The following is a 14,138-nucleotide window of genomic DNA, read 5'->3' as shown; positions in this document are numbered from 1 at the left end:
GCTTCAAGGAGGTTCTCCAAACAAATTTCCTTTGGCACATTTTGTTTTGCTAGTTCTAGCTCCCATGAAAACAAATTCTTCAATATAAGCTTGGAAGATGTGTGAGATAGACAGGCACTGCACAGCAACAGTTAATTGGAGAGCTTTCCTCTGACTGTTAGCTTGAGGCTTCAGTAGCAGCCTCTGAAGTAAACCCCTTGTCAGCCAAAGGAAGAATTTAAAAGATTCTTTGTTATGGGTTCAGTTTCCAGCTCAACTTTTTGAGTGGTCAGTAGAAAGATGATTTCCAAGGACGTGCGTGCTCTCTCTCTCTCTCTCTCTCTCTCTCTCTCTCTCTCTCTCTCTCTCTCTCTCTCTCTCTCTCTCTCTTTTTTAGGTTTTTTGCAAGGGTTGTGACTTGCCCAAGGCCACACAGCTAGGTCATCATTAAGTGTCTGAGATCCGATTTGAACCCAGGTCCTCCTGACTCCAGGGCTGGTGCTTTATCCACTGTGCCACCTAGCTGCCCCACCAAGGATGCCCTTCTAAGGTTTGGGTGGTTTTCAGGAGTCCCTCCCATGGGGCCAGTCCCAGGTTTGGTGCTTGGGATTAGGAAACTGGATGCCAGTATTTTTAGCGCCAGATAATGGTCAAGTAATGGTTAAGAAAAGATCTGTTGACACTTTTGATACAAATGAAACCACTTAGATTTCCCCATTGACCCTTGTTTTCTACTTTCATGCCCCTGTGTCATGCCCACCCAGCATAGATGTGGCTGCCAGTGGGTTCAGTCCCTTGTCTGGGAACCCAGTTCATAATCTACTGGGGGGCAGGGTTAAGGACTAAACCTCTCTCCCTAAGTGAACTAAAAGGGCACTGTCACTCAGTGCTATTGATGAAACCGCAGCCAGAACAAACCACGGGGGACAAAGGCAGCCGCTCCACACTCCCTCACATGTGAGAAGGCCAATCCCTTTAGACCAGTGGTGGGATACAAATCGCAATTCTCTGGCTAGAAATATTAGGAACTTCTCAATTTTCAAAAAACTCTTAGAAATCACCAAGGAAGCAAATGAATGCTCTTATTTCTGGTAGAAACATAGGGACTTTCTCAGATTTGTAAGTTTGGGAAAATGCTGAAAATTGAAGCATGCCCAAATCATCCCCCTAAATTATCTCCCAAACCTACCTGGAGAGATCTTTCAAGGAAATAGTTCTCTTCAAAGGCAGTCTGGGGAATATAACTGGGTTTTTATTGCCAATTATTTTTAAATGTATACACAAATTTACATATTTTAATATAAAAATATCCCAAAAGGGTACTTACCTCCTTACCCAGATATCTTGGGTTGGGGGGGGGGGGAGTCAAGTCATAGCCACAATTCCTTGAAAAAAAAAAACCCACTTCTGTTAGGTGAAAAATGTCCACCAGGGCCCAAAGAAGTGAGAGTCTTCTAAGGGATCTGGTCTTCACCCTAAAATCCCCATGAGTCTCCTAAACTGTAACATGTAAAAATGATGCTGAGGCATGATTCTCCAGGGTAAGATGACATTTTGTTAACAGTAACATGTCTACTGTTAGTAAAACAGTCTGATGGGCACCTCAGGAAAAAGCCAGGACATGAGCAGAATTAGTTTAGCAACCACCGATAAATTGGGTCAGTGACCTCTCTGAATGACCAAAGACCCTGAGTGAGAGCCGACAGGGCCTTTTAACCTCCTTCTGATTGGTCTGATGGTACATCAGTTCGCCCTCCCCCTGGCAAAGGTAGGACAGTCCTGCTTGACAGGTGGGACGGCCTTCAGGTGTGGATGCTCACACCCCTCTCTGGAAATTGAGGAGTCTTAATCACTTGATAGATAACAACTGTCCCTGGTCATTTTGACGAGAAAATCAGAACCATCTCAAATGGGATCCCCCTGGTTTTGTCCTCTTTGTGGAGACAAAGTCACCCCTATTTTCATCCAGGAGGCAGGACAAGAGAATAGTTCCCTGGGAAGGGGCCCAGCCCAAGCTAGTTAACAGACAGGTGCTTTAGGGGCTGGAAGTGATGACATCACTGGGATCACCCCCTTTAGGAACCACTTGTGATCTAAACTGAGAAGTGGGATCTGGCAAAAGGGAGAAAAGATTAATATATTTGGTGAAACGGACAGGTCGATAAGGTAGGGCATGGTATTATTTTCTTCAGATCTTCAGTGTGAAGGCCTAGTTAAATTAATTGTTAACCTAAACATAATTCCCTTGAGTTACAAACAGTGCATCTAATTTATCATGCTAATAAGGAAAACCATAGTTATCTTAGAGTATGTTTTTATAAGTTGAGATGTTACAGAATCTCAGATTGGAGAGAATTGGCAGGGACCCCCCAACCTCTGCCCTGCCCTTGGGGTGTGGTGTCAAGTTATATCGGACTCCCAGGGGTCAGAAAGAACAGGTGTGACCCCTCCTCCCTGACAACCATTGAGATAAAGGAAGTGGGGCATGGAAGGGAGCTACCATCTCCACCCTCCCCTCCCCTGGAGTTTTCCCTTCCCCTCAGACCTGTCCAATTCCTTCCACTGTCTCTCATATGAGGTCTGCTGTTTGTCCATGTCTTTAGCACAAAACTTAGAGGAGTATGAGAAGCACAAAGTACTAGACTCACCTCCCTCTCCGTAGTGCAGCCGGGGATTGCCTTGGCCCTTCTCTGAGCCTACTGGGTACTTGGCCAAGGACAAGACTTTACAGCCATCACTATTTGATTTCACTTTATTCAGTTTATTCCACTGCTGTGGCTTTGTGGATGCTGTGTATTAGTTTCCTGACTTGTATGCTGTTCTCTAAGCTTTTCTCTAAATCCTTGATAGAAATGGTAACCAGACCAGGAGGAGCAGAGACCCCTGCAGTAGTCCTTTCAACCCATTTGAACTGTTTATCCTCTAATTCCTCTCTGGCCACTCTTGCTGAGTTAAAAGCTTTGCCCAGGTGTACGTGAACCGTAGTTGGGGGCAGCCTGGTAGTGAGTCAGGTTTGAGGAGCCCCTCTCCCACCTCTCCAGTAGATTCTGGGATTTCCCCAGGAATCCAAGTTGGACTCACTAGTCTGTTCTGACTTTTTTGAGAACCCAGACATTTGCCCTTCTCCAGGCTCGACATTCCTTTTCCATGATCTTTCACACTGGAGCTTCAGTGCTCTGGAAAGCTTCCTGAGACAGACTAGGGCTGGGCCCAGGATTCTTGCTGGTGCCCTCCCCACCTTTGTCCTCCCATTCTCAGGTCTGCAGCCCCACCTCTCCTGGCTGACTTTGGACACCTTCTCTTCTGTTTTGGTCAGACCCTTCCTTTTTGTCCCCCTCTGCTTGTTCCAAGCTCCGGGGCGCTCCCTGGGGGCAGGGACCTGGTGAGTCCATTCATTCCTTTCATATACTCCTCCTTTTCTTGACTCCAGGACCTTCACCCAGGTGCATCTGTGTTTACAGGAGTGATGATGCTCCTCCCTCCTCCCTCTTATCCTTGGATTTTGTCTCCCGTAAGCTTTGGGGTGTCAGCTGCTCTTCTGCTTTCTTTGTGGCCATTAGATCAGAATGTAAGCTCCTCGAGGGCAGGGACTACCTGTTGCCTCTTTTTGTATCTCCACTGACGACAGAGTAGCTGCTCAGTGTCTATTGACTGACTGTCCTCTCTTGAGAAGATAGCTACGTCCTCTTCTTCCCCCGGCCTGTGCACACATCTGCAGATATGTTCTTGGCAGCATTGTTTTGGGGTCACTTTGCCTCTAATCAGGGGTCTGTCATCCTTCTATTTGAAGCTGGGCTTCAAAACCCCACCTCAGCTAGCTCTCTGTATCCTTTGGCAGCCTCTGCTCTCGTGGTCTTGCGTCTCCTATCCAGCCCTTCCAGGTGTTGGTGTCGTTTCGGGTTGGGGTTCCTGTCACTCATGTCCAGGTGAATTTGCCAGAGGGAGTTGCCACCTGCTTGGCTTTGTCACGGTACCTGCCCCCAGAAGTTGTTGGGCAATGCCATCTCCATTTCCCCTCCCCTCCTCTCTGCCCCTTCCTGGTTGCATCTGTCTGTCGTCTTGGGAGGACTTCTTCCTCCCCGCGTCCAGCTCTAGGCTTCCACCAGAGTCTCGGCCTGTTCTTTATCCCTCCTTGACAGCCTTCCTTCCTCTAACAATCTGCTGCTGCCACAGATTTGATACTTTTCTCTTGAAATACTGGGAGATGGACGTTTCATGTTCTGGCCTAGCCTTCTTTTGGTTGATTTTATTTGTGGACAGATTAGACACCGAGTGTCTCACCTGGAGCATTTGAAGATCGGGGTCTGGAAGGAACAACAGGTCCCTCCTTTTTAAAAAAAATTTATTCTTATTTTAAGGCAATGGGGTTAAGTGGCTTGCCCAAGGTTACACGGCTGGGTAATTATTAAGTATCTGAGGTTGGATTTGAACTCAGGTCCTCCTGACTCCAGGGTCAGTGCTCTATCCACTGTGCCACCTAGCTGCCCAGGTCCCTCCTTTTAAAATTTTTTTTGAGGGTTATTTCTCCTTAGAGCTTGCTCTTCTTGAATGCCTTGCCCTTCCTTGAGAGATGGGCCCCAGCCAGGGCAGGAGCCTGGTCTCCCCAGGGGAGTCCTGTTTGTTGGTAAACATCTTTAGAGATTGTGGAGAAGCCTCTGGAGCGGCGTGGTGGCTCAGGGTCATATGTCGCCCGGTCAGCTTTGGTCATTTCCACGTCCTGAGCTTGACTGGTTGTCCCATGTCTGATGTTACAGGAACCGGGAAGAACAAAATCTGGTGGCTTATCCTCACGATGGAAAAATCTACTTCTGCACCTCACAGGATATCCCTCCGGAAAATGAGCTGCTTTTTTATTACAGCCGGGATTACGCCCAGCAGATGGGTAAGCTGAGGAGCAGGTTCCATTTATTCTTAAGTCATAGAGTAGTAAGAGGGAGGGAAGCAGAAATAGCCTTATGGCAGAGCCCACTCCTGTGCCTCTTGTGCCCACCTGAGAAGCCTCAGGTTCCTTCCACACAATCAGGATGCTCCCCGACCCCCCTACCCACTCAGGGGCTGGTGTGGCTTAGATGGAAGAAGAGTCAAGGTTGAGCCTTCTCCCAGCGGGAGACTCCCTCCCCTCCTGGGGGCAGTGGCAGGGAGACAAAAATGGAGTCCCGTCACCCTTGGTACCCCAGTGACCATCCTGTTCTTATTGTACCTTCAGTGACAACAGAATAGCTGCTCAATGTATATTGACAGACTGCCCTCTCTCTGGAAGACAGCGAAGGCCTTTTCTTCCCCATCCTGAGATACAAAAAGATTCTAGTTGGGCAGCAGGAGGCAGTGGAGGCCATTGAGACCAGAAGAGGGAGGTGATGGGTGGCCCTGCACCCTGCCCAGATGTTCTCTGGTCCCTGGGCCCCCGAAGACGGGTCGCTTCACTCAATGCCTCTAGACCAGGCCACCCTCCAACCTCTGACCCCGCACAGGGCAGTATCCTTGATCGATGGCCTGGTGACTGATTTCTGTATTAAGATGTCAGTTGTGGCTGATGGAGGAGAGACCCCCACATGAGGAACAGTGTTGTAGTGAGGACACGTGTCAGAGAAAAGGGGGCAGATGGCTGGACACGGTCATTAATGCTATCTCTGACCCAGAGTCCTCATGTTTTTGGTTTTAGGGGTTCCTGAGCACCCGGACGTGCACGTCTGTAACTGCGGCAAGGAGTGCGCCTCCTACAGCGAGTTCAAAGCCCACCTGAGCAGCCACGTGCACCCCCATCTCCCAAGCCAGAGCCCTGGCGGTCACGGGCCCGGCCACAGCAAGGAGAGGAAATGGAAGTGCTCCATGTGTCCCCAGGCCTTCGTCTCGCCCTCCAAGCTCCATGTGCATTTCATGGGCCACATGGGGATGAAGCCTCACAAGTGTGACTTCTGCAGCAAAGCTTTCAGTGACCCCAGCAACCTGCGCACCCACCTGAAGATACACACGGGTACGCCATGGCAGGGAAGAGGGTTCTGGGGGCAGCAGCTGGGAGGACTCGGGGGGGTGTGCCTGGGGTGGGGGTGTTGAGCTGACTCCTGCCTGCCGTCTAGGCCAGAAGAACTACCGCTGTGCTCTGTGTGACAAGTCCTTCACGCAGAAGGCGCACTTGGAGTCGCACATGATCATCCACACGGGCGAGAAGAACCTCAAGTGCGATTACTGTGACAAGCTCTTCATGAGGCGGCAGGACCTCAAGCAGCATGTGCTCACCCACACGCAGTACGTAGGCGAGGCCGGGAGGTTGCACGCGGGACCTGGCACTGCTCTCTCTGTCCCAGGGTCCGGTGTGGGGAGGGCTCCGGGCAGGGCCCGGGTTGCTGAGTCTTTCTCCTCTGCGCCCCCAGAGACCGGCAGATCAAGTGTCCCAAGTGCGAGAAGCTCTTCTTGAGGACGAATCACCTGAAGAAGCATCTCAACTCCCATGAAGGGAAGCGGGACTACGTCTGCGAGAAGTGTTCCAAGGCTTACCTGACCAAGTACCATCTGACACGCCACCTGAAAATCTGCAAAGGCCCCACCTCGAGCTCCTCGGCCCAGGAGGAGGACGAGGACGACGAGTCAGAGGAGGAAGCGCTGGGAGACTCCACGGCGCCCGAGGAGTGCCGGCTGAATGGCACCATGTACGCTGCTGTCCCTGAGGATGGCCTCTCGGGGGCACAAATGAGGGAGGAGAGGGGAAATCCGGAGACCTCCAAGCCCGCGTTTTTATATACAAATGCAGCTTTTTATTTCTTTCCAGCCAGTGGCCAAAACAGACCCAGAATGAAAATGGGCAAAGCACTTAAGGAGACTCGGGCCCTGGTCTCCCCAGCCAGGAGAGGGGCCCAGGGCAGGGAGGAGGCTGCCCTTTAACATTTTGAGAAGAAGAGTGCACTCTGCGTCCGAGGTGTCGAGAACCTCAGGCTCCAGGGACGTGTGAGCAGAGCAGGTTGCAGATTCTCACCTGGCGGCTCCCTGCTGCTCCCCACCTGAAAGGTCAAGGCTTGGGTCGTGGCCTGTGGCTCATGGTCTACAGCTCCAGCCTGGGCTGTTGGATGGGCACTCAACCACTCCCGGGCTCTGGGGGACACTGGTGGTTCATAGGGGAGGATAACAGGAGAGCCACCTAGGGACCACCGGCTGCAGAGGCTGAGGCCTGAGACTGGGGAGCCATGGGAGGAGGCGAGGCTGGCTGCCAGCAGCCCCTGCTGAGGTTGGGGGGCGTCATGTGGGTACAGCTAGCAGAGTCCTCTTGGACAGAGCAGTGAGGGGCTCCCTGGGAGGCCCACCAGGCAAGGACAGAGAGGAATCACACCAGGACAGCTTGGCCTTCCGGGGGGGCATGGGCCTTCAGGGAACCTAACACCAGTGGGGCATGCAAGAAACTAGGACATGCCGGTGCCCAGACAGTGGGGGCCGACCAACCCCGGTGCAGATTGTGAGGTGCCCCTGGGCCTTTCATGGGTGAATCAGACCCAAACTGACACCGTTTGTGGATGAGATTCTTCTGGGCTGAGAGTGGAGGCAACTGGGAAGGTTGTGCTGCTATTCTATTTATTGGATGGATGTATTTCATTCAAACCTGTACTCTAGGAAAAAATTAAATCAAAAACATTTTTTAAAGAAAAGGTAAAGTGTGTGTGTGTGCGTGTGTGTGTGTGTGTGTGTGTGTGCATGTCTGTGTGTGTTTAAAGCCCAGATGGGGGGAGGAAGCATTCCATCAGCACCTCGGAGGATTTCGGCCTGGCAGGGCTTTGGCCTCTCTTCACTGTCCCCCCCCCTCTTTGTCCCAGCCCCCCAGCTGCCGAGGTCAAGGCCCCTCCACCCTTGAGCTTCTCAAGAACAAGGAAGATGGTGGAAGCTCCAGACTCCCAGGGGCAGGAAGGATCCACATCTTATTAACAGGAATGCCGCTGGCCAAATAGAGAGGGCCAACGGATCACCTCGGGCAGTCGGAGAATGAGATATGACTCAATTGTACGGGCGTAGCACGGGGTGGGGGGTGGGGGGGCAACATCAGGACTCAGCTGGAGCAGTGCTTATGGGACCTGGCTCCGTCTAGGGGCTACTGCCTTGGGCCAAGGACCAGAGGATGGGGTCGGTTGGCCGGGCGCTCCCCAGATGGCAGCGACTTCTCGGAGTTAGCGTAATGATCCTCTTAGAATTCAGAGTTTTTATGAGAGGATTGAACCTCAAAACTTGGTCCAGTTTTTTTAAAGGTGATTGATGGGGAGAACAGACTTTGCCATCTGTGAGAAGACTGACCTTTGAACTCGGGCTTCTTTACTCACACAGAAAAGACTTAGTTTGTTATAAAATAAAGGCTCACAGAAGGCAGGCAGAGAGTGAAATGAAAATCTAAACTAGAGGATCAATGATTTCCAGTCCTCAGGATGCCACATGTAGGTCAAGGGGAGTGGGCATCAGCCAGGGCAGGGGCGTGACTGTGGGGGCAGCGGGGTCTTAGTAGTGATCCTGGGCAGCCCCCTCGCATCTGGGAACCAGCCTTCAAATCCAAATGTTGGTTGGGTCCAACCACGGCCAGGCCTCGGTGTCCCAAAGGTGACTGGGGATCCCCGTCTGGACAGAACTGGTGACGGACCCCAGCCCGCACTGTTCGCCTTCTCCAGGTTTTCGCCCCAAGACGCCATGTTTTCTGAAGCTCAAAAACAGCCTCAGTCACCAGAGGTAGCTCCACAGGGGTGCTTAGCCCTTAGGACACGTCCCAACGTGTTTACGCTTGAGGAACCTGAGGCCTGGGGAGCCGGTACTTGACGGTTTGCAGAGTCCACAATGGCCATTATAATCCCCATTTTACAGCTGAGGAAACTGAGGCAGGCGGGATCAGTCCCGCAGCTAGGGCCCACACTCAGATTTGGAATCGGGTCTTTCGGTCTCTGTCCCCTGTAGGACTTCACCCCGGCTCTCGTACGCAACTTAAGGGCGGCTGACTAGGCTAGTCGATAAAAGGGGCTCCAGAGCCTCTGCCTACGTTTGCTTCTGCCTCACAGGCTCAACAGTCGGTGCAGCATGGGCCTTGGAGTCAGGAGGACGTGAGACACTTGACTGTGACTTGAGATAAGTCACTTCACCCCGACTGTCCCACCTCCAGGGCCATCCCCAGTCCTGATTCCTATCTGGCCTCTGGACCCAGATGGCTCTGGAGGAGAAAGGCAGGCTGGTGAGACTTAGCCCAGCCCCCCTCACTCCAGTCCAGTTCAAGGACTTGTCATGGCATCCCCTCCCCCATGTTGTGGTCTTCTTCCAGAATGAAGGACAAACATTATAAGGGGAGGCGTGAAGCCGGGGAGCGGGTTTGCTGGTTCCCTGAGCCTAACCGCTGTCTGTTAGCCACAGTGCAAAGAACAGAGGTGATTGGAATGACCTCAGACTTGGGAGGACGGGGATAGCCCCAAACGCTGAGCTCAGCCTTATCCCACCTACCAGGAGGCCCTCAAGCTTAATAATGAGATTAAAAACACTAACAAAAAAAGACGAGGGGCCACATTTCTTCCTATGTGGCTTAAGAGACCCACATCTCCAGGTAGAACTTACCTCAGAGGACTTCGTGGACATTGCCTTGGTCCCCTCCAGGGAGCTCAGGGGACCCCAAGGGAAAAGACAACTGAGGACCAAGCTTCAGCTGAAAGCCTGACCAGTTGCTAAGGACCACCTGGGCAGGGTGACCAAGGGCACTCTCAGAGGAGAGGGCAGCTTCCAGGCTGCCAGTTCAGTGGATCCTCCTGTCACCCCCATGAGCAGCATCCAAAGCTGAGGGACAAATCCTTAACAAGCACCTTTGAGGAGAATCACAGATCCAGGCTTCTTAACTTGGGCTCGGAAACTGTGTTTCAGCAGAATTAATTTCCTTTGAAATACAATGTATTTTTTAAAAAACATTCTGGGAAACGGATCCATAAGCTTTGGCAGACTAGAGATGGGAGACGTGGCACAAGGAAGGTTTTTGGAGCTAAGAGATCTTAGAAACCATCAAGCCTTCATTTAACAGAAGAAACTGAGGCCCCAGAGAGACTAGGACTAAATTAAAATACATCGGCACAACATTTTTTGAACATTTTAATTTGGATTTGTAGAAATCAATCTTGAAATAACAGCCCTTGAAAATTTCAGAACATCAACTTAGGTTTTTAATTGTTTTGTTCCCCCTATGAATGTTGATTAAGCACCTACCAGGTGTGAGGGGGGTGATGAGCAGGTTGGCAGGCCAGGGAACGCCTCACAGAATGACTCCAGAAGATGGAAAGGATGTCAAGCTCCCTCCCTGGGTTATGCATGTGAAATCCAGAATATGGGAGGCAGGACCCAGCTCCTGGGGAGGACTCGTGGGGAAGACACTCAGAGCATGTGGATGAGCCCCTCCCAGCTTGGCTGGTGTGGGTAAGAAGCTATGCGAGGCCCTGGGGACACTATGACAGAAAAGGAATGCCTTCCTGTCCTCGAGAAGTTAACATTCCAGAGGACATTGTGCCTGCCTGCCTGCCTTCCAGCATATGTCATCTAGAGGCTCATTCATTCAACAAGACAGAAGTGGGGTCATAGACACAGAGCCCTGGGCCAGTTCAGGAAGACTCATCTTGAGTTCAAATCCGGCCTCAGACACTTTTATGACCTGGGCAAGTCATTTCATCCTGTTTGCCTCAGTTTCCTCATGGTAAAATGAGTTGGGAGTGGAAAACCACTTGGTGTCTTTGCCAAGAAAACTCCAAATGGGGTCATCAGAGTCAGATGTGACTGAAGCAGCTGAACAGCAACTCAGCTTCCCCAAGAACAGTGCTAGGCAGCAGGGGATTAATAAAACCTTTTTTTTTAAATTCCTGCCCTCAAGGAGGGGTGGAGATAGTTCTTTATGGAAAGCGTGAATATGCCTGATAGAGCACTCTGGCTTATTTGTTTATATAAATAGCAAGCATATTCAGATAGAATAATTTGGGAGCACAGGAACCATCCCTGGTTTGGTGGGTCCTTAAAAGTCTACACCCTCGGGGGTGGCTAGGTGGCGCAGTGGATAGAGTACCGGCCCTGGAGTCAGGAGGACCTGGGTTCAAATCCGGCCTCAGACACTTCATAATGACCTAGCTGTGTGGCCTTGGACAAGCCATTTAACCCCATTGCCTTGCAAAAACTAAAAAAAAAAAGTCTTCCTTCATTCTAGCTAATTTGCACAGCTCCTCCTCAGGGTCTAGGGACCTTGGGGTCTTCTAGGCAGCTGAACAACCAGCACTGACATTGTCCACACAGCCAGATCCTGTGTTTTAGCGTGTTCCCATAAGTAGAAGAGCCCACTTACATTTAGAAATGAATATGCAAGGGCAGATTTCACCAAGCCAGCTTTGCAAGGTCTTCTGTAGACACAGGTCTAAGGAGATATCCCTAGACAGTGGAAGAGATGCCACCACAAGCTTGTAGGTCATCCTCTCTAGGTCTTACTTTCTTACCAGCTCTATTACTTGTGGCCAACCATATAAGGTTGAGATTATTTTAAATGGCCCCAAGATGGTATAACAGCCTCAGAGATATAGTAAAAAATGTCTATTCACAATCAAAATGTTATCATTATCTCCCAGCAATTCCTTCTAAGCAACATTCTATCCTACAGAATAATGGTCACCAATCAGGGCAGTGGATAGAGCGCTGGGCCAGAGTTCAGTCCAGCCTCAGACACTTATTCACCCCATTAGCCTCAGTTTCCTCATCTGTTAAATGAGCTGGAGAAGGCAATAGCAAACCACTCCAGCTTCTCTGCCAAGAAAACCCCAGTGGGGTCACAGAGTATCAGACAGGACTGAACTGACTGAACAACTGTCTAGGAGGCTCACTGTCGTGAGATCTGGGCAGGTGTTTCTCCTCTTTGCAGACAAGAAACATCTTAGATGATTAAATGACAGAATGATCCTAAGCTGTGCCACAATCTTACCCAAAGCACCATAAATCGCCATTTTCATTTGTATTCACAGCATAGGAGGTGCCAAGAAGTGTTTCCTGATGGACTGATATCAGAGAGCTCTAATAGGACACACCTACACATACAGGCTTCAGACTCTGGACAACTCCCCTAACCACTAGGCTTGGTGACTTCCATAGATAAGAGGGAGTTTTCCTTATCTGGGGATTTCCTATTTTTTTGAAATCTCAGGCCTAGACCCTAAATTAGGAGGAAATGGAATGAATCTGCATCTCCTTTTCTACACCTTGATTTCTTCCAACACAGTTTCCACATATCACAGGACGGCATAAGAAATGGGAATTTTTCAAGAGTTTTGCGGGAGTGGACAACACAGAAAAAGTTTAGAAACTCAGAAATGCATAAAGTATATGTATGATATTGGATAATATCAATATAGTTTATCTCTTAATACTATAATAATTCAGATTTCTTCTCTGGTAAGAAGGGAGACAAAACATTTTACATGGATCTTCCAGATCACGGGTCACTGTGTTCCCAACCCCTTCACCATGGAAGGCACAGCTGTACTACCCTGGGAGATGACATGAGGCTGGATAATACAGGAGAGAACTACTGTGGGGAAAGGAGTCTGAGACAAAGCATTTACCCCAGTATCCCTCTTTGGAGAAGACAGAAATGCATTCTATGGGTTCATTGGCTGCAAGCTTGAAGAATATTCTTCACTGCTTTTAATGTTTCCCTGGCTTGCCTTTCTTGCTTAGTTGGTGACAGTTTGGGGGTCATATACTCTTTTGACAGCCCAGGGACCCCTTTCTCTGAATGTTCTGTTCAATGCCTAAATTAAAACAGGACTACAAAGGAAATCAAGTATGTTGAAATAGAGTTATAACTATATAACTACCTGTTTAATTCTACAGAACTATCTATACATAATTACAATTCTATGTGGCTATATATAAAATTATATAATGACATTCTATGTAACTATATATATATATATATACACATCTATAACTACATTCTATGTAATTCTATAGAACCATATAGAACTACACATTCTGTATCTTTAGAATCTATGTAGCCATCATCTATCTACCTAACAGCTACCTATCATCTATCTTTAAATAATATAATTCTTTTAAGAACAGTAGTTTGGTATCTATCATCTATCTATCTATCTATAAATAATATAATTCTTTTAGTAACAGTAGCTTGGTATCTATCAATAATATAATTCTTTTAGTAACAGTAGTTTGGTATCTATCTATCAATAATTCTTTTAAGAACAGTAGCTGGGTATCTCTTATCCACCTCTCATCTAGCTAGCTAGCATCTGGGTTTATGTGTTAAGGGCCCCTCTGAGTTAGAGTCAAATCTGGTGAGCAGCGCACACAAAGTGAAGCCTAGAGACCCACCTCTCAGTATTAGGGACCATTTCACTTTGATGGAGAATCTCTGGGAGAGAAGAACGATGGGTTGGTGTCTTGACCCAACCAACCACTAATGTTTGTTTTAGATGATTAATATGGTCACGAAATCATAACCCACAGTGCTGTGGTGCTTTTAACAATCCTCCCTCCCTCCCATACCACTGCAAGGCAGAAGTAGCAAACATTTAGTTTTATCCCCATTTCACAAAAGACAAGACATTGGGGCCTGTGGAAGTTGGCTCTTGTCCAGGGTGGACCAGGTGCCCGGGAGCAGATCAGGATCCCCACTCCCTAGCCACCTTTGCTTCTACTCATTTACCCTCCCACCTATCTCTTAATCTCGGTATTCACAGCAGGAAAGGAGAATGTCCTTCTACTTCTGTTTCTACTATTGAACAATCATTTCCTTCTAACTCCCAAATGACTCCTTTACATTTGCATTTATTCTCTATATTTATTATTCTGTATATATTTCTGTAGGTGTTCCAAATGTCTCATTGGAGTCTTAAGCTATTAAGGCTTAAATTTTTCTCTTAAGGCAGATTTCTTTTGGCTATTAAAGCTTAAGGTGATCACTGAGACACATGGAGATGCACCATGGGGGTAGTGGATACAGAACCCCTCTCCTCCCATCTCATCTGTGGCCCCCCAAGCAAATTATTTAAATTTTTCCTCCCCACCCCAGGCAAGTCTCTAAAATCAAAGCTTGCTCACTCATACTGGTAGAGGGACTGCCTCTCTCCGGAAGTTCCCCTCCTGAAGAATCACAGGTCCAGTTCTGTCCTGCTCAAATGGGC

General features: G+C 49.0%; 1 protein-coding gene across 3 annotated transcripts in view; it reads left to right on the top strand.

Annotated features, from left to right (window-relative positions):
* The window catches only part of PRDM4 (PR/SET domain 4), a 35,871-nt gene extending 27,946 nt beyond the window's left edge, over positions 1–7,925 (top strand). For all 3 annotated transcript variants that reach the window (XM_074226781.1, XM_074226780.1, XM_074226779.1), the window contains 4 exons: positions 4,734–4,861; positions 5,642–5,953; positions 6,057–6,225; positions 6,351–7,925. In XM_074226781.1, the coding sequence (XP_074082882.1) occupies positions 4,734–4,861; positions 5,642–5,953; positions 6,057–6,225; positions 6,351–6,858 (1,117 nt within the window). In that variant the 3' untranslated portion in view covers positions 6,859–7,925. The remainder of the gene's footprint in view (positions 1–4,733; positions 4,862–5,641; positions 5,954–6,056; positions 6,226–6,350) is intronic.
* Positions 7,926–14,138: the final 6,213 nt, after the last annotated feature.

The sequence above is a fragment of the Macrotis lagotis genome, chromosome 2 (assembly GCF_037893015.1).
Source record: "Macrotis lagotis isolate mMagLag1 chromosome 2, bilby.v1.9.chrom.fasta, whole genome shotgun sequence".
NCBI classification, from domain to species: Eukaryota; Metazoa; Chordata; class Mammalia; order Peramelemorphia; family Peramelidae; genus Macrotis; species Macrotis lagotis.
Note: the sequence above shows the minus strand (reverse complement) of the source record. Positions and strands in the feature narration are given on the sequence as shown.